We start from the raw sequence: 21,541 nt of genomic DNA on the forward strand, positions 1-21,541 counted from the left end.
TACACATGTAAAATTTTCAATCATTCAACAAATAACAAAAGCAATACATTCAGTATTTCTAATTAAGCTTTATTCCTTGCATTAAAATAAAAAAAAATAACAGTGCTGTTACAATGATAATAATATATCAAACACACAGAAACATGAATTGCAAAACTAGATAAAATTCGAGCCGCAGTATGTATTTATTTCATGAAAATAATGTAAAGCTCATTATAATAAGACGACACAGTTGAGCATTCCCGTTCCCTGCAGGAGCATTAATGTGAATAAGAAATCTAACCCCAACCAAAATCAAATTCAATGTATGCTCTCTGTATTAAAAGATAATTTATGCTTATAAATGTTCAAACTTTAGCAGCGCTAAGAAATATTTTGAGTTCAACTTCATTCAACGAAATAGGAATATAAAATAATAACTATAACCAGCCACGGTAACAGAGATTGAAAATTCTTTGGATTAATGCTCTTTGGGAATGCAATACGCCGGGTTGAGCTCGTGATGGTAAATTCGTTGTATTCTAAAATTCTGAGACCTATCAAAAAGATCTATGAAATCACCAAAGCCCCGCTTTTTGTATTCAAATCAATGTATGGTGAAATTGTGCTTTTTTTTTCCTTTTCCCCCCATAATTGTCAGCTAAACGATTCTGTGTAGTTCTTAGCAAATCTCACACTATTTCAACGGACATCTTGCGTCTTTTCAGAGATTGATATGATAAAAAAATATACAATCTCGCACATTCTTTGTATACTTAAATATGTAGGGTGAAATATTTTATGTTTCATAAGTTTTCAAATGGCAAGGTACCTCAACTTTGTGACTATAAAGTTATTTTGTTTCTAAAATTGTCCTTGCTTTCTTCATTTCCCATAATCACTGAAATGTTCAAATATATTAGCGCATGCCAACCTTTCTTCTCCGTAATCAGCCGTATTTATTACAACTGCTCTGCCTATGACACTAGCTGGTCCAACAAGGGGTAAATTAGAGTCAGTGAAATAATATCGTGCGATCTGTTGCTGTGATCCTTGAATACCAAAAGGAGGGATATCGAGTAAGCCCAGTTTTCCAGAACAGTCTCCTACTTGGCAACGTTCTGGCGCTTTAGAAGAACACTCGCAGGTATAGCGTGATCCAGTACTGACGTTGTAAGGATTGAAGTGACCACCCGCTTGCGTACATTCCACACCGCTCAAACTGAAACGTTGACCAGTTGGTATAGCTCTTTCGTGGACGTACCAGAGATGATTGTATGTTTTGGTGGTGGTGAATCCAGAAGGATAAGATAGTTCTAAATAAACTGAAGTATCAGCAGAAGGATCATCCCGATCTTGACGGAATATCACTTGACCCTGCAGAGGATAGTCAAAAGTGGCGAATGCCGTTATAATCCTTCTTCCTGTTAGTTCAATGTTTGCACAAGCCATAGGTTTACCGTCGGTTGAATATAATACAGCCGCACGTCCTACAACACTATGAACACCAAACAGAGGTAGTTGCAAATCGTACACTTGCTGAAACAGCTTTTCACGATTTTTCAAAGGACCGTATTTACCACTAAGATCACCGATAGCATACTGATCAACACTCCCTTTATTTGGCTCTGGAACAGCATCCGGTGTCTTTCGAAGAGGATTGTATATAACCCCGCGCACGTTAGGACAAACCTCAGATTTGTCACCACGGAAAATCAGCGGCAGTTCATCTACTCCATAGCTATATCCCCGCTGATTCAGTCCTGCAACATTGACTGTGACCAACGTAGGGTCAAAGGGTGATTCCTGGCGGAAAGATATTTCACCTGTCACTTGGGAATCAAATTTCGCCACGGCTTGCCTTGGCTCTATGGGAGTCAAACGTGCGCAAGCAAGTATAGTCGATGAATCTTCGTATAGTGCAACGTATAAATCATTTTGCATCCCATCAAAAAGTGGTGCTGATGTAATAACGTGGTATGTGCGTCCTGTAACAACTCCGGGAACTCGTCCAACTGCCATGAAGCTTATCTCTTCTGCTCCTCCTGGAAGGAAAGGCACAGATTGAAGTGAAGCACAGCGTGTCAGTTCGTGTTGGAAAGAAGCCCTGTAGTTTTCTTGAGGCCCTGTAGTGGATTGGAGAATAGCCCACCGATGAATAGAATCACGACGAGTACCGTTCGTATTCCATAACTGAGATTGGACCGTAGTTCCAAACGTACTTTGCCTAATTATTACGGCTCCCCCGATAGGCACTAGCATTCTAGCTTGATATGTTCTTATTCTAGACATCGGTTGAATAAGTGCGCACGAGAGTCGGCCTGTTTCTGGATTCCGTAATACTAAGGTTCTGCCTAAAATCGACGATCTTCCATCTACTAGTTTTGCTTTGGATAGGAACGTGACATCTTGTCCAGCTGTAAGGGATCCGTGTTCATCTGTCAGATCCACAAACCTAGGCAATGAATAGAGACAAATTAATGTTAGAACAAAATCTGTAACACCTAAACACCTATTTAATTCGTTTGCTCAAATTATTCGTGAACATACATTCTTAATATATCTAACATTTATGAGCATAGTACATAAAACTTTCTACTGTATTTCAGATTATAAGATCTTACACCGAAAGTACTTGATATTTTTGATTTGGTTTTGCTCGAATTTTTGACCACTGTACGAAGATTTTTTTTTTCCAGAGCTACAGAATTCACAAGAAACCTCATCTTTTCTAGAAAAATTTCGTAACTCCAGAAAATGATAAGAGATCTGACACTCATACAAAGAAACAGAGCACTATATGATTGCATGATGAGTGCTCTCAACCATCACACGAACAAATGCTTTCATATGGTTGAGTGAATGACAAAACTGGGGAATAAGACAAAAGCGTGTTATCTCGCTTACAGAAATGATAATGTCCAGGAATGGAGAAAAAACGAGCACGTTTCTTCTCCATTCCTGGAAAGTCTTTCTTCATGAAATGAATGTTCGAATCTCTTTTCAGTTTGTTGGGCAGTTTAGACTTCTCATTGCAACATCAGTTCATCTGCACCGAACAATAGAAAGTAACCAAGACAGCATCTAATTCTCCTCAGTCATCACGTTTCTTTGACCTATAAACATTTTTTTCCCCCCGCTTACACTTTTTTTTAATTTTATTTTAAAACTATGTTTCAGTCGGAAGCGTGTATGAGTTTCGTTTTTGAATAGAAGTTGTGGAAAAATATATGAAAGGCAGAACTGTTTTGGCCTCTAACATGGTGTGTGTGCCTAAACTTCCGCATCACATACTACAGCACGTTAGACATGGTATTCAAAAGGGTATTCTCTAAAGACACAAACTCTTTTTATTAAGAAATATATGACATTTGTTACTCTAAGTGGCATCTTCTTTTATTAAAAAATAGAGTCAAGATCTCTTGTGGAATCCTTGCTATAAATTAGTATATTTTAATATTACAAATAATATTATAAATCGTGTTTTTTCTCAATATGTATTTCTTTCATCAATATTTTTATGCTGCCCTATAATACTTCAAAATGAAGGTATAGCACCAGATGTTTCTGTACAAGTATTCAAAGAAAAAATGTATTTATTGGCCAACAAATCGTCATGAATGGAACAGCAAATGGGCAAAATGTTCATCTTTCTCGGAAGGGACGGCAACAGCTTTTTCTTGGGTATTACCTCTAAACCACGAGACAACGTTTTCTAATCTCACGTTCTAGACCAGTGGTTCTCAACCTTTGAAAGCCCGCGACCCGGTTGATTTAATTTTTGTGAGGGGAAGGCTCAGTCATACACACAACTAATGGAAAATAAATGGGGAAAAATGAGACAGAGTGAATCATTCACTGCCCGATTAACTGATGTCAGGGCCCGGCGGTTGAGAAACACTATTCTAGACTAACTTCACTCAGCTTTGAATCTCCATCAATTTGAACGCGCACACGTAAAATGAAACAGACTTACGTCCTTCCAATCTTTTCATCGCTACAAGGGTTTTCTTCTCCTAAGTTGGAAGAAAATTCATGTATTTTCCATCGAAGTTGCTCTCCGTATGTTCCTCCTCGAAGAAAAACACGGATAAATGTTCCTTGCGAATCGGGAACAAATTCTACATTGCCTTGTAACCCGCCGGAGTTGAAAGCTGCTACAAGTCCACCACTGCTGCTGCTGACCACTTGGCATTCTAAAAAATTGAACGTGTAAATATATGTATTTTTTAACATAATAATAAAAAAAACTTAATTCTTTTATATCGATGATACTACTGGATAGATACAATATGAAGCTTCATACACTTATTTGCATTCAGAAGAGACAATATAACAAATGGTCTGGTAACGTAATACAGTAATAACAAATAATGAATATTGAGACATTCGTTTGGTTTTCGTTTTTGCCGAAAAATTAAGTTTAAATAATTTCGTAACGGTTTCTTTCATATATTCTCAGTAAAAGTGTAAAACTGTAATACATGAGTTTTACAATGTAAATTATTCTCGAATGCGATAAACATGCAATGACGTGGTCACGCATATAGTCTATATCAATTTCTATTACTGTACTACTTAAATCATTGAAATTCAGACCTAGATTCTTAAACTAATTAAACGTATTGTCCGTGATGATATGTATTGATATCACCTAATTCCTTGAAGTACTTCTCTTTGAGCAAAAAAAAGTATATCTTTTAAAACAATGAGTAATTTTGGATACACTAATCTCCAATGACTTTATTAATGACATCATGAACACGTGTTACATTTCTGAGTTTCAGCGATTTATTGTATTACATTGCCTGAGGAAAAGTGAGAAAATTTGCTTGATCGTTTAGATCTCAAATCATTATTAGATCATCAATGCCTTTATTACTCACGTTCTTGGGATACTGGGAAGCTAATTAAAAAAAAAAAACGATAATTTTATTTTGCTAGTTTGCCTAGAGAAAGCTAATAATGTCCGAAATGCCGATTGAGGACTCAGTGGGATAACGGGTCAAGAGTGTTTGATTATGGCTAGTGGGTATTTCTCGAAAGAAAAAACGCCTAACCCGGCGGGACCACATGTAGATCACCACTGCTTCCTGGTCAAAACACGACGAATACGAGAAACGAAGCAGTTTTTAGCACAGGTCGATGCTCTCAGCACAATCGCTTCCTTTCCCTCAGAAAGTTGTTTGTTCGGATGCGATCACATTATTTAAAAAAAATCTAAACCTAAGTTCAGCGTGTTTTCATTTATTTATTTATCTATATTATACTCTATTGATATGAATAAGGAAACAAAAAGTCATCCAAAACTTTAGTTATACTGTGCATGTTATACAGTATCTGCTACGTTTTGCTAGAAAAGTGATGGAAGACAAGAAAATCGAAGATTTTGTCATTCAAAAACGGCATAGAGTTGTGTTATTAATTCAGAGAAGAAGATAATGTGGAAGAGACTGCTGTGAAGCAGGTGATTGAAGAGAGTTAGTTTCGAGCTTTGTTATGAAGATCAACAGGTCGTGTCTCCAATCGGAAGTAGGCCAAAACTAAGAGCAAAATGAAGGGAATGTATCGCGGTTTTGCTTTGTTTTTTTTTTTTTTTTCCTTTCTCTTGGGAACTCGTTTGACCTGCTCTACCAATGCATCATCAAAATCAACTTTCACCTAACTACGATGGGGTGTATGTGGGACGATGAATCCCACTCATTAAATGAGTGAGACCCACTATATTTCTGCATATTTTATATTATTCATCCCACTTGATTCATTTCCGAACAATTCAATGTTTTTCTTTCCTTTATCTCACGAAATTCAAACGCCCAAATTCAACTTGATTGAATGAATATACCGTAGATTAAATCACTTTTTTTTTTCATCGTAACTTTATGCAGAAAAGACTTTCTCTTGAAAAAAAATAAAAAATAACTTCCACGAACGTGATTGATTGCTTCGTTGTACTCTAAAGCAGTATTTCTCAGTGTCACCACGAAGAAATAGCTATGAATGACAATGGCATATGCAGTAGCTATAACAATGTTCTAGAATTGCTGAGGGTTTTCCTTGAACAGCATTCCTCAACTTTTTTGAATGCAAGAACCAGAGTAACATGTCTGAAACAATTCGACGGAGCACTAATTTGAAGTATGCGGATCTAATCTTCTATTTGAACCTATATGAATATTATGGGGAATAATATGATGGGGAATACTTTAAGAGGTGGTAGTACGCACAAAAACAATTTTCATAAAAGAATGCATGGTCAAAAATGAAATGCAAACGTGCTACAGGGCGCAACATAGTAAACATGCTTTCGGATTGGGCAACCACCTGTGAGGAAAACGCTCACCGGACATTCGTGCTGCCTCTGTGGCACTTCCGTTTGCAGCTCCGTAAATGAAATGCATGACTGCTTTTCCAGTATTACTAAAGTGAGTACTTTTCCATTATCCCGCACGTTACAACTGTTAGAACGTTTGCACGATGGAATAACTTAACGGGGCTGGGGTTCGCGCCCTTTATTCACTGTGACGCAGATTTGCATACGGTTTCTTCTTCTTCTTCTTCCCCAGGTTAAATTTGCATGCATGGTGTTCTTTTTCTTCCGATAAATTTCAACAGGAATGCCGTTTTAACGTTTGCGGAGCGGCCGTTTCTAAACGTTAACGCTTCATGTTAGACCATGCATTCTTTGATGACAATTGTTTGTATTGGTGTGTACTCTACTCTCTATCACCTCTTAAAGTTTTCCCATCTTTTCTGAACCACCCCGTATTTAGATAACCTTTCATTTAACTAAAATAAAATTTTCATTCTGCCTGCACACCGCCTGTGATCCGCGGACCATAAGGTTGAGAAACACTGTTATAAATCTGAGCATTATGGAATTTTGGCACAAGTCGAAAGAGAAAAACCATGGTTTTGTTAAAATACATTCAAGCATGAAGAATTTAGAATATTGTCAAAGTTAAATTTCACATAAATATGGGAAAAAATCACTTTTTGAATTATTTTGCATCTAATTTTTTTCTTTCATGAATTTATTTATTAAATCATAGAGATGATATCCATATACATCATATACTGTACATATATCCTAAGCATTGCAAATAATAAACCAACTTGCAAAAAGAGTGACCTACGTTACTGAAATGAGGTTCGTTTTAATGTGGTTGTGTATTTGTTTCACTCTTACCATTTTTCCATCACTAAACATTCAGAATGTTTTTTCTTCAAATTAATTCGGTTTTTACTTTTTTTATCCAGAGAATGATGACATGGAATGATAGTTATAAGAACCGTTACATAGGATGCATAATATAGCCTATAATACGTTAATGGGAACCGTCTGTAGCTATGAAAAGTATATCTCGCAATCATCTAGAATAAATTTTTCTTAAAGAGAACGTGAAATATTACGAAATAATTTTGTGATTTCATAGAATTACATCAAAATCTGTTGAAAAAAAAACTTATTTTCTGCTCGTCATAAAATAGGTCTCATACAGAGATATTATTATCTGTGGAACGTTTCGTTATGTATAAACAGCGTCTACGCAAATGTTGTCCTTCAGTTTTTGAAAGTTGAATTGCTGGTTACTAAGTGCAGTGACAAGGTAATAAAAGCTACTTATCACCAGCCCGAGGCAAGAATATATATATATATAAATTCCTTTTTTTCTACCTCTAATGCAAGCTACAGCTCCTTCCAGAAGATACGATGATTATTTTATTATATATATATATATATATCATTTATTTTTAAAAAACTCTACTGTGTACGCACATTTTCACAGAATGAATCATTGCCATTACATCTAATGCAAATCATTGTAATATTGTAAATATTGACATAAGTCAATATTTACAATCTTATCAAATTGCTAACAAAATTATTGGAGAGACGAAAAGGTCAAAAGAGTAGTTATACGACAAACAATCTCAAGAAAACATATATTTATAAACAATCTGAGAGTAAATTTTGTCAGTAAAGTGAAATCTTCGATCTGTAGGAATCGAATATAAATAATAGCTCAAAAAGTTGAAGTCGGTAATAATACATTGCGACATTTAGTCGTTGATGAAGAATTATGGAGTATGAAATTGATCTTACTATTGAAGAATCACATTGCTTCGAAAACATTCCATACTTTTACGATATCAATGTTACTGAATATATACGCCTGTCTAATAAATATTATAACTTGCCTAATATCGAATGCATAATAGATCATACAGTTTCTATGTTAGAATTGTTTGTCAATTCTTGGCTGTTGAGCTATGGCTCTATTATATTGAGGAGTCAGAATCAATTCATTTCTGTAAGTGTTACAGACGTAGATATATACAGGGTGTTCTGTTAATTGACCAACAAACTCAGAGGGTTGTTAGTAGACATCAAGATACTTTGGCCACTTTCAGGAACAAAAATTGCAATGGAACATGGTGTCACAAACCACGTTAAGAGGGTGAAAATCGCGAAAAACGCATGCAGGTTTCGACGTGACGCTGGAACGACAAAAAAGTACAATAATAACTACAAAAAGATTTATTTGATTAATTATTACAAGAGTTGTTCGAAGTAGTGACCTCTGCGTCATTGCACAGTCTACAACGACGTAAAAACGATTCCCGGACGCGCTCGAAGATACCAGTTATGCTTTTGATGTCTGCCGCAGCGACGACAATCCGCGCCAGATTCTCCAGTGTGTCCACAGGCGTCGCATAAACGAGTGATTTAAGGTGACCCCCATAGGAAAAAGTCACACGGATTGGGATCCGGCGAACGCGGAGGCCAAGCAACGAGTCCCGTGCGTCCAATCCACTTCCTTGGGTATGTAACTTCGAGGTGATTATGCACCTCGCGGAAAAAGCGGATATTGTTGGTACATTCGCTGTGCGCTAAGCACCCATTGCCATCTGCTCGACCATAAATCATATGCATATCAGCGTATTCCTCGATCGTATACTCAGCCATCACGATACTCACTGAAACAGACAACTAACTAGTACTACACGTGCTTACTGCCGCAATAGCGCTAATTTACGTCATCTGCAGCGCGTGATCCCACCCCAGCGCATGCGTTTCGGGACGCTGCTTACGCCAGATATGATGAGTGAACTCACGAACGTATTCAGCGATCAACTGACATCCACCTTTCGCCTCCCCTGGACTCAGAGCCTGCATGTGTTTTTCGCAATTTTCACCCTCTCAACGTGGTTTGTGACACCATGTTCCATTGCAAATTTTATTCCTCTTGATGTCTACTAACAACCATTAACAGAACACTCTGTATAATGAAACGGTGATGAAGTATCACCAGTTCACTAGAATCATAAATCCAAATTTTTTTTGTACATATAAAACACAACTAACTTGCAATTCTTAATATTCCACTATTAGCATTTAAATTTTCGGCGTACAAATATTCTTATATCCTTTTATACATCATTTACCGTGTAGCATAAAAACAACTAAATATGTGCATGAATATGGCCTCCGCCAACCAAAAGAGAGATTCTTCTATGCAAACCAATTCCAATGCATTCCAATTTTAAGAATCTAGGTCACCTACGTGTGAATGCCTATTTCTTAACTACTAAGTAAACGTGACCCTCCCTTTTTTCTATCAAATACTTTCACTGCACTTTTGTTTCTGAGAGATAACTTTGGATACTTTTAACAAAATGAGAGCTACTTAAGAGTTTTCTTTTTCTTCTTTTCGAATGCCTACACGAGCCTCTTTCTTTTTCCAATCTAGTTAAGATAGTTCTAACCGAAAAAAAACACTTTACTATTAATCTTAATTTTGCGTTAGTGCCACTTATGTTCCATTAAATGAAAGGTCTAATAGATTCCGAATATAAGGTGGATTTTTTCTAGCAGTTTAATGTAAAAATATAAAGATTTAATTGTAATTCAGAGATATAAAATAAGACTTTCTGTCGTTCTGTGAATAAAACGTGGTGCAGTGAATTCGCATTTATGCTATTACGCGCGTGACGGTTAACTCTATGAATAATTAAGTTTATCTCCGAAGCAGCGCACACTCTCGTAAGAATTCACGGTCAAAATGAAAGAATTGATATTCCGCATCATGCACGAGCTCTGTTGATTTGTGCAAGGAAGTTTCAATCGAGGCGGCTTCAATGTCAAGGTCACCGTTCTTCCATCTAATGTTAAATATTCTTTTTCGTTAAATATGTCTTGAAATGAAAATTCTTTTCTGAAGTCCGTAACGATTTAACTAATTTCGATTGTAATTATCCTGGCATCGTGATCTGGTAATTGGGGATGTTGAAAAAATCTCGATGAAAATAATGTGGCAGAGCTGTATACATACACAAAGGGTACAACAGGCAAATTGCCCAACGAAGTGGCTCAAAAAATTATGCCCATAAAAAATATGGATGTCAAATAACCAAAATACAGCAACCCAATATAAAAGCATATATCATCAAAAAAATTAATAATATATAACTCACTACCCATAAAAAAGGTTATGGTTGTCTTATCTAAGTATGGATAGCTTCTCGATTTATCCCACTAAGTCTATCGTACTTCTTTTTAAAAGTATAAATTGTGTTAGAATTCGCGACCCCCGGAGGTAAGCTATTCCATTTATTACTAATTAGAGAAAAACTCTCTGCGACACCACAACCTGGAATTGTCCCTTATTAAACGATACCAGTGTCCCCATGTCGAAGCAGTTGATTAACGGTGTATTAATAACTCATGGTCCATCCTATCCGTCCCGTTGAAAATTTTAAACACTTCTATCATATTCCCTGCGTTCCTCCAACGTAAACAAACTCTAGTGAATGAAACATTGTATGCAGTACATCAGATTTTGAAAAGAGTTCTACTGAATCATTTGTTCATTAAATGAATGAAATTTATATAAATTAATTTGCCCGTGCTGTTGTTCATAGCACTGAAAAAACTCTTATTATGATCTTATTAGGATTTTCTTTTACTCGCTCTTAAGATGTAACTGCTGAATTCAGGGAGTATATTTATTGATGTAAGCGTTGCATTTGGTATGCTGTAAAACGCTAACATGAACATCTTTTTAGATGAAATGAATACAAAATTTTAGTGTTGGGAAAACAACTTAACATATCGCACACCTAGAAGAATACTGTCACTACTCAAAAAACCTGGAATTGAAGAATAACGAAGATAAACTTCACTTTTTCAATACAAAAGGCTACCTACTGGAACGAAACTTGTGCTGCGTAAAGGTCAGTTTTATAGCTACAGGAATGTCACTATTACCGACTTGTAGAGAAAAAATTTGTTGTTTTGAATATGGAATTAACTCAATTTTGTAAATTTTTTAGATGCGACAGTATTTTCCTAGGTGTACGATATCTCATCTTACATGAGTAATCGTTATTACTAATGAGTATTTTTGGCTAATTGAATTAGAAGCAGAGGCGCCGAAATGAGTACAACATTGAGGGAGCTGAAAGTTGCCAGTTGTCCCGTATATACGGGATTTGAACCCTTATGAAGGAGGAGAAGAAGTAGTGGTGCGTTACACTGTATATTCATTAATTATTGAGGGGGGCACAGCTCCTTTGTAAAATTTATTGAGGGGCTAAAACAGTCTCAGCTCTCCAGGTTCCGGTGCCTGTGATTGGAAGAACATTTAAATTTTGTAAAAAAGGGTGGTATATCTAAGAGAACAGATGGACATCATTGCTCCATCTCGTGACATACAGGCTCTCTATTACAGCTAGTTCATCTGAAGATATGGCGGATAAGAACCTAAATTCAGGTGTCACTTGCGCACCAGCAGAAAGATTTGGAACACCTCAACCCGATAAATAATGAAGCTGGCATCACAAAACGCATTGCTTTTCGAAATTAGAGAAAAAAGTATTTTACTGAAGAAAGAGAAATAATCTTCATTTTTGAAATCCTTGAATAGAATTTGATTAAAGACTTTTTCTAATTAACAATTGTTTAACTTTGCAAACCCTGAAAGTTTGATAATGAGCTTAAAGTTGCCTAAACCGGTGTTCATTTTCTTCTTAGTTTTTCTAGACAGGTTTTATAAAATCTTAAAAACAGTCAAAAAGCCTTTATTCTCAAGGTATTGGATAAATATAATTGCAGGGTATCGTGATATCGATCAATGTGCATGGGTAGATCAGTTATTACTCCTGTATTACTCCTGTGAAAGTCCTTCACACGAGTTTCTGTACTACTATATTTTTTATGAAGAATTGGGTCTGTAAAAAGAGAAAAAGAGAGAGGTCATGCTAATGCTTTTTTCATGAATACGAGCCGCAAATTCAGTTGCATTCATAATGGGTGAAATGGAAAGCGGATATTTTTTATTACTCCGTGAAGCAAAACGTGCGAAACTAATTCGGTTGCTCATAGCTTAAGAAAAAAATTCATTCATGTCTGTAGATGTTTTTAATGGTTGTATGATACGTCCTTGGATTTTGAATAGTAGATTGTTGCAAAATAACATTTGACAGAAACACTCAGGATTGTTTAATAGAATTAATGATTCAAGTATGTGCATGAAAACGCTATTAAAAAGTAAAACAGATGGAGAAAAAATAATCATATCGTCCGAATCAGGGTAACAGTAGGTTCAACTCGTTTCAGCATGTGTGAGTAGCAAATAAGCTTACAAATATCCCGTTTAAACTTTGTGTAACCTTGACATCGAATGGCATCCCATCCAGAACAGATGAAAGGTACCGTCGTTTGGATAATTACATATAATTCGAAATGAATATAAAATATGCATGAGCATAGTCATGAAAGTCTTTTTTTTTTCCATCGTCTTAGACATTTTATTGTTTTTTCTGCTAAAGACTTATCTTTTAAGAATTCAATTGCTGTAAAAACAAAATTACCGTTTTGGAGATGGAGCAAAAAGATTCTAATGGAAATATTAATAGTCAAGTAAAAATAATAAAGACGGTTATATATAAATAAAATCACTAATTATTATTTGAACAGTTAGTGATTTTTTTGTTTTTGTTTTTACAACAAAACAGTGCTCTTTTGAAAACTAATCTGAACGAACAAATATTTAACGAAATAGTACAGTATAACACAAACTATCAACTCTTGATTATACTGATAGGGTCAAATGTTTCTTTTTTCATTGTTATGTAAATGGAGAAAACTGTGAAGAAAAAATTTAGTGTTAACTAATTAATTTCTTTTGAAATTCCAACCATGTCATAAATTTAAGATCCATTCAAAACCGAACACATCGTATAAGTAGTAAATTAAGTTAGAATTAAACAACTCTTTCATGGGGTAAATTTTAAAACAAAGCAAAAATTAAAAATTCAGTAATGGAAAAACAAAATCGAGGAATTAAAAAACTAAAAATTATCCAATTAACTGTATAATAAAAAAGGGGGAACATGCGACATCAGAGGGACATAGACTTGGTTGAAGGGGTGCAGAGAAGAGCTACGCGTGTCCTTGTTGGCACACAAGGCTCGAGTTATGAAGAGAGACTTCATTTTTTGAAGATGTTTGCATTGGAAGAACGGAGGTGTCGGCGGGATATGATAAAAGCGTTCAAAATTTTCAACGGGTTAGATAGGATGGACTATGAACTATTAATACGCCGTCAATCGACTGCTTTGACAAGGGGACACTAGTATCATTTGGTAAGAGACAATTCCAGGTTGTGGTGTCGCAGCGAGTTTTTCTCTAATTGGTAATAAATGGAATAGCTTACCCCCGGGGGTAGTAAATTTTAACACAATTGACACGTTTAACAAGAAATACGATAACATGTTGGGGTAAATCGAGAAGATGTTCATACTCAGAATAAAACAACCATAAATATTTTTTGTGGGCATTGTATAATATTTTATCATGTATATATAGTTTTTAGGATTGCATTTTTAACTGGGTTGCTGTATTTTGAAATATACGACGTCCATATTTATTATGGGCATCTTTCTCTCAGCAACCTCGTTGGGCATTTTGCCCGTTGTAGACTTGTATATATTTGTATTTGTATAAAAAACTTTCCAGTGTAAAAAAAATGATTTAATGTTTAATTTGAATGTAAACAGTACAAAATTTGTAGCCACAATAGGCAATTCGCCCAACAAGGTGGCGATTTGCCAAAAACAATAACGAAAGAAAAAAAAATTAAGAAAGCTAAGAAAAAATATAAGTGCAATGTGTGTACTGTATATGTATTAATAAAGAAAAAAAACCTAAAATATAAAGAAATAAAAACAAAACCTTAATAAAGAAATGCCAACCGCAATCTTTCGAAGATACAGGAAGATGACTCTCCGTATGTAATATACTGCATCACAATATATAATCATTCAATAAAGACTCACCTTTGAGAGTTTCACCATTATATAGGTTCCCTCCTTATTTAATTTGAAATAAAATTTTTCTTTTGTATAAGCCAATCGTTAACAAATTTCAAAACAGTTGCATAATTCATCTGCGTATAATTTCAGGATACGTAACATCACCGATGGAAAAATAAAAAAAATACGTATGAATAATCTTAATATTTTTATATCTAAATGATTAAATTATATTTAGTAGTAACTTATCCAGACGTAATCCGAGTTCAATTGGCCACAAATAATATCCGTTAGAAGATTCTACTTCTGGTACATGAGGAGGAGCACGAAGAGCACTCTTCGGATAACTGTGGATAAATCACTTCCATCTTTCTGAACATCTTTGCAACTCGAAATAAAAAGACGATTTTTCAGTAGAAAATTTTCACCTCTTCCTTTTTGATTGACGAATTTGAATATCTAACAGTGATATCGTATTATTTTCTTCTCTTGAATTGTGATAAATAATACGCAACATACCCGAGAGAGATGCGAAGAGGCCAATCGTGACAGCAATCGAGCAAATCCTGAGCTGCCAGATGCTCTTCTTTTTCCTATGAAGGTCCATGGCACAATTGTCGTGAGATCTCTACAAAACTTTTCTCAAAAAAAGTAGGTCTTGAAGTTGCTGTCGGGGGTAGGCGGAATATAAGCGACTATTTTAAGTAAAACCTGTCAGACAAGCAAGGAGTCAGTTGTTCAACTAGGAAAGAGGTTTCTCTTCATTTTCTTCTCTCATCTCCCTCTCTCTTTCGACCATTTTTTCATACCGAAAGTGAAGATAAAAGTCGCAAAAGGGTTGAACACAAATCTGAATTAAACACTTATATATTATCACACTGGATCTTATTGTAAAATATTCGTACGGCACGATGGTAGAAATACGTACGAGATATAACTCCGACTATATAGTTTATGTTGTTTCGTGAATTGAATATTTAAGAATGGAAATAAAAATTGGACTGGAATTATAGCGAACGTATCAGTAACAGTTCTTTTATTCAATTCTATAATCAAATTGATAATTCGTAATACTAAGCAGCAATGAAATTGCTTCCGACATGAGAATATATAATGCCGAATGGTTTTGACGTGGTTAAATACGAATATCACCATGAAAAGGTTTTATTGCCTCTTGTTTTGGAGATATTACAATGTTAAAAAAAGTGCTTTACGAGCGGTATCACTGGACAAAAGTGAAACTACGTCCGACATGAAAATATACAATTCTGAATGATTTTGACCTGTTGAACAGAAATATCACCATTAAAAAGTTTTATTGTCTCTTGTTTTTGAGATATCACGTTATTAACAGTTAAAAAGTGCTTTACGAGCGTTATTGTAGGTTGAAAAAGTGGCAAAGATCACAGAACAACTTTACCAGAGAAAATGATCAACCTCGATGCTGGCTGACCACTGTTGGACAATAAGAGATGCTCCTTATGTTTAGTACAAGCACAATGTAAAGCGAAATGACGTGTCAGACGCGGATAAATGAGCTATTGTGCTGTAATATATTTACGTTTCTGTATTTTTGTTGTGTTTTATGTATAGGAAGTGCGGGGGTTGTGGAATAGTCGGACAATATGGGATACCGGGTTTTCTCCACCTTCAGGTATGGCCGTCAAAGGAAATAGTGATAAGCTATAGTCGAGTTCGGTTATAACATACTCGTGGGTGGTTCGAGAAGTGTATGTTATAACTGACATGTATGTTATAAGTGAGGTCTTGAAATTAGCTTACGTAGCAATAGCATATATGCATAAAATGCACTATGAGATTGTCGCGGACAAAATAAGCTTATGCAGTACATAATTGAAGTGTAATATAGCATGAATGTAGTTTTTGGTTGATATCTGAAAAGTTTTTTTTTAAATTTATTAGAAAACAAGATGTACAACAACATGCATTTTTGGAAATGCATGTTGTTGTTAATGATTTTTTTGAGTTCATGCTAACGATTTTTTTCTGAAGTACAGTACACCCATTGTACAATTTAAAAAAAAATTCAGAAAAAAAAATGATGTTTAGAAATTTTATATGTTACTGCCATTTTCGTTAAATATTAGCCCGAATTTCGGACATTGGCCGGCCAGTTCGCGAAATGGCTGATGATCCCTGGTGAAAGTCCAATAGCAAAAGACATGATTCAGGATCCCCACTAAGTATTTTTCGTGATAATTTGTCCACGTTAGTTATGGCAACCCATCAAACCACAGTCACGATGCGATAATCATTTATTTCCTCCAAAATTTGGCATAAAAACTGTATGTTTATGTAATCATTTTTATAGTTTCTTCTCTCAAATTTCACTTTTTTCGCTCGTCACAGAGCTAATGTAGTACAGCTGCTAAATACAGACATATATCACACGTTTGGCGATTAAAGAAAATGGATGTGGCTCCTACCGAGCCGTCTTACATGCAAGTACTATACCATGTGCACATTTAATGAAAATTCTTCTGCACCAACATCCCATAAAGGATGTTTTGAAAATTTCTTGATTTCACATTCATTTATTGTTTGTTTAAGTGTGGTCAGTTCTTGGAATTTTTACTAAATACTAAATTTACCTGAAATTGGTTTTAAACTTTGTTTGTTATTTATAAAGAAAGATAAAAGTTAAGAGATGAAGTAATTATGGTTTTTTTTTAATTTTAGCGAGAAAAATTCCAAAAATAAAAAAATATCTTAAAAATGCCCTAAAAGACCTAAAAAAATACCTTAAAAGTGAAAAAGAATTGAAAAATGCAAATGTCATCAACATCCGGGCCCTGGTTATCACCATCACTGCAGCTGCTATAGAAGATTCGTTCTTCTACTTCCAGAACTTTACTCAGGCACGTTTTCAAAAGTCTTTATTAGTAACTAGAAATGTGCCCAATAATTTGAAATCAGGCATAAATGTGCATCACAAGTGTTGTATGTTATTGTAATATGTTCATTATTTCGCTAGCGATTCTTCTCGATGAGATGAGACTATTTTTTCAAAGATGATGTGTTGGGCAATATGGGATATTATAATTGTCATTTGAGTTGGGCAAGAATATCTCTTCAAGATGGAAAGTTTAGTAAGATAGAAGAGGGAATATCTAGAAATAATGTCTAGTTCTCTGTGTGGAACCATCTTGACTGTTGACTCTTGTAAATAGACTATGGCACCACCACTTCATCAACTACAAAAACAAACGATGGAATTTTCATTTTTCATTGTCACAGACTCACTAAGTCTTGTTTTTGATAAATTCGATTCAGTTTTCTTCATTCTGAACCCCTTATTTCATACTACACCCAAAAAAACTATTTTTTTTAAATGCCATTTTTTCACAGACGTGAACTTTATTTTTTAATTTGATCATTTTTGTCGCACCACGGTCATTTTCTGCACACGAGGGCTAATTAGACTGGGACCTACAATTTATTGCCGATTCCGAAGGGCCGGCTTGTTTTTTATATTAGGGGTTGGTGCGCGAACCCCTCGATGGGGGATTCCCTGCGTTAGCAATTTTTCCCTGCGGTCTTGTCGCCGTTTTTGTTGTACCCCTGTGTCAGGAAAGTTTTCTGACAAGGACGAACCGGGTATCGAACTCGCGACACCTCTAAACATCCTTTGGTACTTTAGGCGAGCATCTTATCGACCTGGGCTACCGCGCCCCTTACTTTTTAATACTGTACACTTGCCAATGCAACGACAAGAATCTAAATGTAGAAAGTTTTCAGGTTTGTATCATGTTTTAAATTGGAATTATCGAAAAAATAAAAATGGTATTCCATATTATACCCACACACACACACACTTCTTGTGTGTGTGTGTGTGTGTGTGCGTGCGTGTGTGTGTGTTTATTTTCTTTTCTATACACTTATGTTGTGTTTTAACATATTGTATGTGGTATAAAATGTGCATTAAATATGCAATTTCAGAGGAAACCGTAGTCAATCCAGCTTTTTTATGGTAAAATTCGTATTTAATTTCTTATGTAATTCACCGAATTACATAAGAAACTGAATAGCGTTTTAATAAATATCGGCAAGACGAAATTAGGATAAGCGTCGAAAATGAAGCTCATAATACACACAGTGCAACCTTTTTTTCCTTTCTATTTAACAAGTTATGATGATTCTGTTTGTAATACGCAATACGATATTTTCAGGTCGTTTAGAAAGCTCCGGGTGTTTTTGAGCAAAGAAAAGGAGCTTAATGTTTTTCCAGCTGTATTCAACAAAGTATCCTCTATTTTGTGCTTCAACTTTGAACTATTTTCCTATAACTTTCGAAATTCCATTCTTGTAGAATTTAGCTGATATAGAGGCAAAAATTCACATACACAGGTATAATGTGGCTTTTAACATTACTTCAACGAGTGATTTTAAAACATGAAGAGTTTTGAAGGTAAAATTTAAAAAAATTAAAACGAGAGGGGCGCCGGAGCCAGAGGAAAATTTGCTCTTATGGTTTCGATTATTAGCTCTGTCTTTTATCTAATAAGTCTACACAGTGTATGTCGCTTTAAAGATGGTCATCACACATCACGTGTCATGGATCTTGATCATTTCAAGGATTTTGTTAATAATATTTATTGTATAGCGTTCCGTTGAATAATATTTAAAAAACGGAACTTTTTTCTTATTAAGGAGAGAAAATAACGTTCAATCATTCATTTTTACTGACAATGACGCAATAACCACAAAAAACTGATGCTAAGCTCAAAATTATTATTCATCACGATCAAGTAAAGTAGCCAACGCCTTATTCTTGAGTAAGAAAGCGTAACTTTCTTGTTATTTTCACCGCAATCATCATCACAGAAGAAAAATTTCTTCTGTGAAAAAATTTCTCATTTTTTCGTTTTTTTCTGAATTTAGACCTAATTTTTGGTCTTTTTATCGGTTTCATTTGAATTTTTTTTATGGATTTCCCTATGACTGATTCAGTTGTTGATTTGATAAGAAATTTATAAATATAATATATAAAAGACTTTTTTCTCTGTCTCTAAAAATTGCCTCTCCGCACCCAGTCAGTAGAAAATTTTGGGGTCCTCATTTGCCGATATAGTGGATAACCGTATAAGATATCCAAGTTTCCAACTATCGCCCAGTGATATAGCCATGGCAATTGTTGGTGTAGAAGGAGGATAATAATGATAACCAGCATAGTAAACTTATAGTTTTAAGAAAAGTCGTCTGTAAGTAGTGGCGACTCGTGGTCGAATATTCTGGAGAGCGCAGATTTCGAAATATTTACTGCCACTATCGGTGAAAACATCGGTCAAGTATTTACAATTACAGTAAAACTTCGATTAACCGTCACCGTCCGGACAAAGGCTGTAACAGATAACCGAAAATCAGATAACAGAAATCACTTAATACATGTGTACAGTAACCTGATTACACTGCGGGATTGAGAAGAAATTAAAATAAAATCCTTTAAAAGTGAATAATGCATACACATATTGTATTTAATTTTACAAAACGATCAATATAAGCCTAGGCAGTGGCGACATCGAAAATAGCGTCCTTTATGTTGTATCTCTTATAAAATTCTTTGACATCATCAGATGAAAGCAAGTCTTCGATCAAAGCTTTTCTGTAACGTCGTTTTATATTTTCAATTATGTCCTGGTCAGGGTCGTCTTAAAAGCATCATGGGCACTGAATACAAAATTTTTATTTTAGGGTGATTCAAAAATTTAGGGAATTCAAAGTTTTATATAAGGTGCATTATAGTTTAATGATAAAGTAGAAATATATATTATTTTTTATACTTAAAATATATTCTAATTTAAAAGATACAAAAGAGATACAACAGATTCAAAAGATAAAAGATAAATGGCGGCAACAGTATCCACGGCGCGTTTTTTAGCGCGGACAAAACGAGAATAATAACCTGTGTTAACAATCCCCTTTCTCCCTTCTCTCGCATTTCTCAGTGCAGGGTATCTCAGTAAGGGGTCATTCAAGTATTACGTCAGCATCGAGGGGGGAAGGGGGTTTTGGATTTGCTGACTTTTAATGACAAGGGGGGGGAGGGGGTTTGAAGGTTGTTTACGTCATCAACCACCCCTTTTTGAGGATATGAAATATTCTAAACTGCTAACGAAATTTTGCTGACAGGGGGGGGGGGGGGGAGGGGGTCAGTGTTTTGCTGACTTTTGCTGACAAGGGGGGGGGGAGGGGGGTCAAGAATGGCTGAAAATCTGCTTACGTAATACTTGAATGGCCCCTAAGGGTACCTTGTATTGGCACAGGACGGGAACAGGGCACGACCACCTAAATTACACATTATCTATAGTCCGTTTCAGGTTAACTTTGCAGTGCAGAGAAAGGTAGAGAGTGTATTCCTTCGCCGCAAAATATAGTTCCCATATATCGGAGGCTTACGATGATCATTTATGCAGAATATTTCAATTTTTTGAATGATTGAAAATGAATACTGAAAAAATAGTGTTCTGAATCGATCTTTATTCGTTTAAGAATTTTAAAATAGAAAAAAAAAAAATGATCACCATTATGCGTAAAAAAAAGATTTTTCTCAGTGAGATTGGCGAGAATCAGCTATACCTTACCGCGACTGCGCATCGATACATTGGTTGAAAGGCTTTCGTTGTCATAGCAACGTGTGATGCGGTTCCCTCATAGCTTCCCTTTCACTGCAAAGTTAACCTGAAACGAACTATAGGTTATCTAGGTGGTCGTGAACAGGGCCGTCTCTATTTTACCGGACCTGCTTGCGTGTTGCCAACCCGAGTTATGAGTCATTGATTGAGGCCGATATGTTCGCGTTGCTTTCTTCTTTGAGATCTGGAATTTTATTTTGCAAGGATCGTGTATTTTGAATTTTGCTACGTAAATATTTAATGATTTCAAATTAATTTCTGCAATTCTTCATTTGTTAGGTTCTTCTTCCCATTTATTTTCGCGTGATCCATGTTCTTCCCATTTAATCCCACGTGATTATTTTGAAATTTCAAGGTAAGCCCATGTTCAGCATTTGTATTATAATATGACTTCGATCCAAACATTCATATATATTTTTTATTTCCACTTTATTTCTTCGAATGCATTTTTTTTAAAAAGCGAATTTCTTTCATTTCTGGTTGTAATATTTTAATAGCCAAAACTTTTGTTTAACCCTTAACTGGAGTTGTGAAAATTCTGTATGTAATTGGCGTCGTCGTGGGGTCATTTTCACCCCAGCAAGTATTAA

At 35.3% G+C, this 21,541-nt stretch overlaps 1 protein-coding gene across 1 annotated transcript; it reads right to left on the reverse strand.

The window, feature by feature from the left end:
* Positions 1-48: 48 nt before the first annotated feature.
* Positions 49-14,947, reverse strand: LOC149085440 (uncharacterized). Its single transcript, XM_089233443.1, has 3 exons — positions 14,818-14,947; positions 3,956-4,175; positions 49-2,434 (listed from the first exon to the last, which is right to left on the reverse strand). Exons 1-3 carry the CDS (start codon positions 14,903-14,905, stop codon positions 865-867), a joined length of 1,878 nt encoding a protein of 625 aa, XP_089089569.1. The 5' UTR covers positions 14,906-14,947; the 3' UTR covers positions 49-864.
* Positions 14,948-21,541: the final 6,594 nt, after the last annotated feature.

Source organism: Pholcus phalangioides, unplaced genomic scaffold, assembly GCF_987345545.1.
Source record: "Pholcus phalangioides strain wild (caught in Gottingen) unplaced genomic scaffold, Ppha-v1.0 ptg000007l_1, whole genome shotgun sequence".
Taxonomy (NCBI): domain Eukaryota; kingdom Metazoa; phylum Arthropoda; class Arachnida; order Araneae; family Pholcidae; genus Pholcus; species Pholcus phalangioides.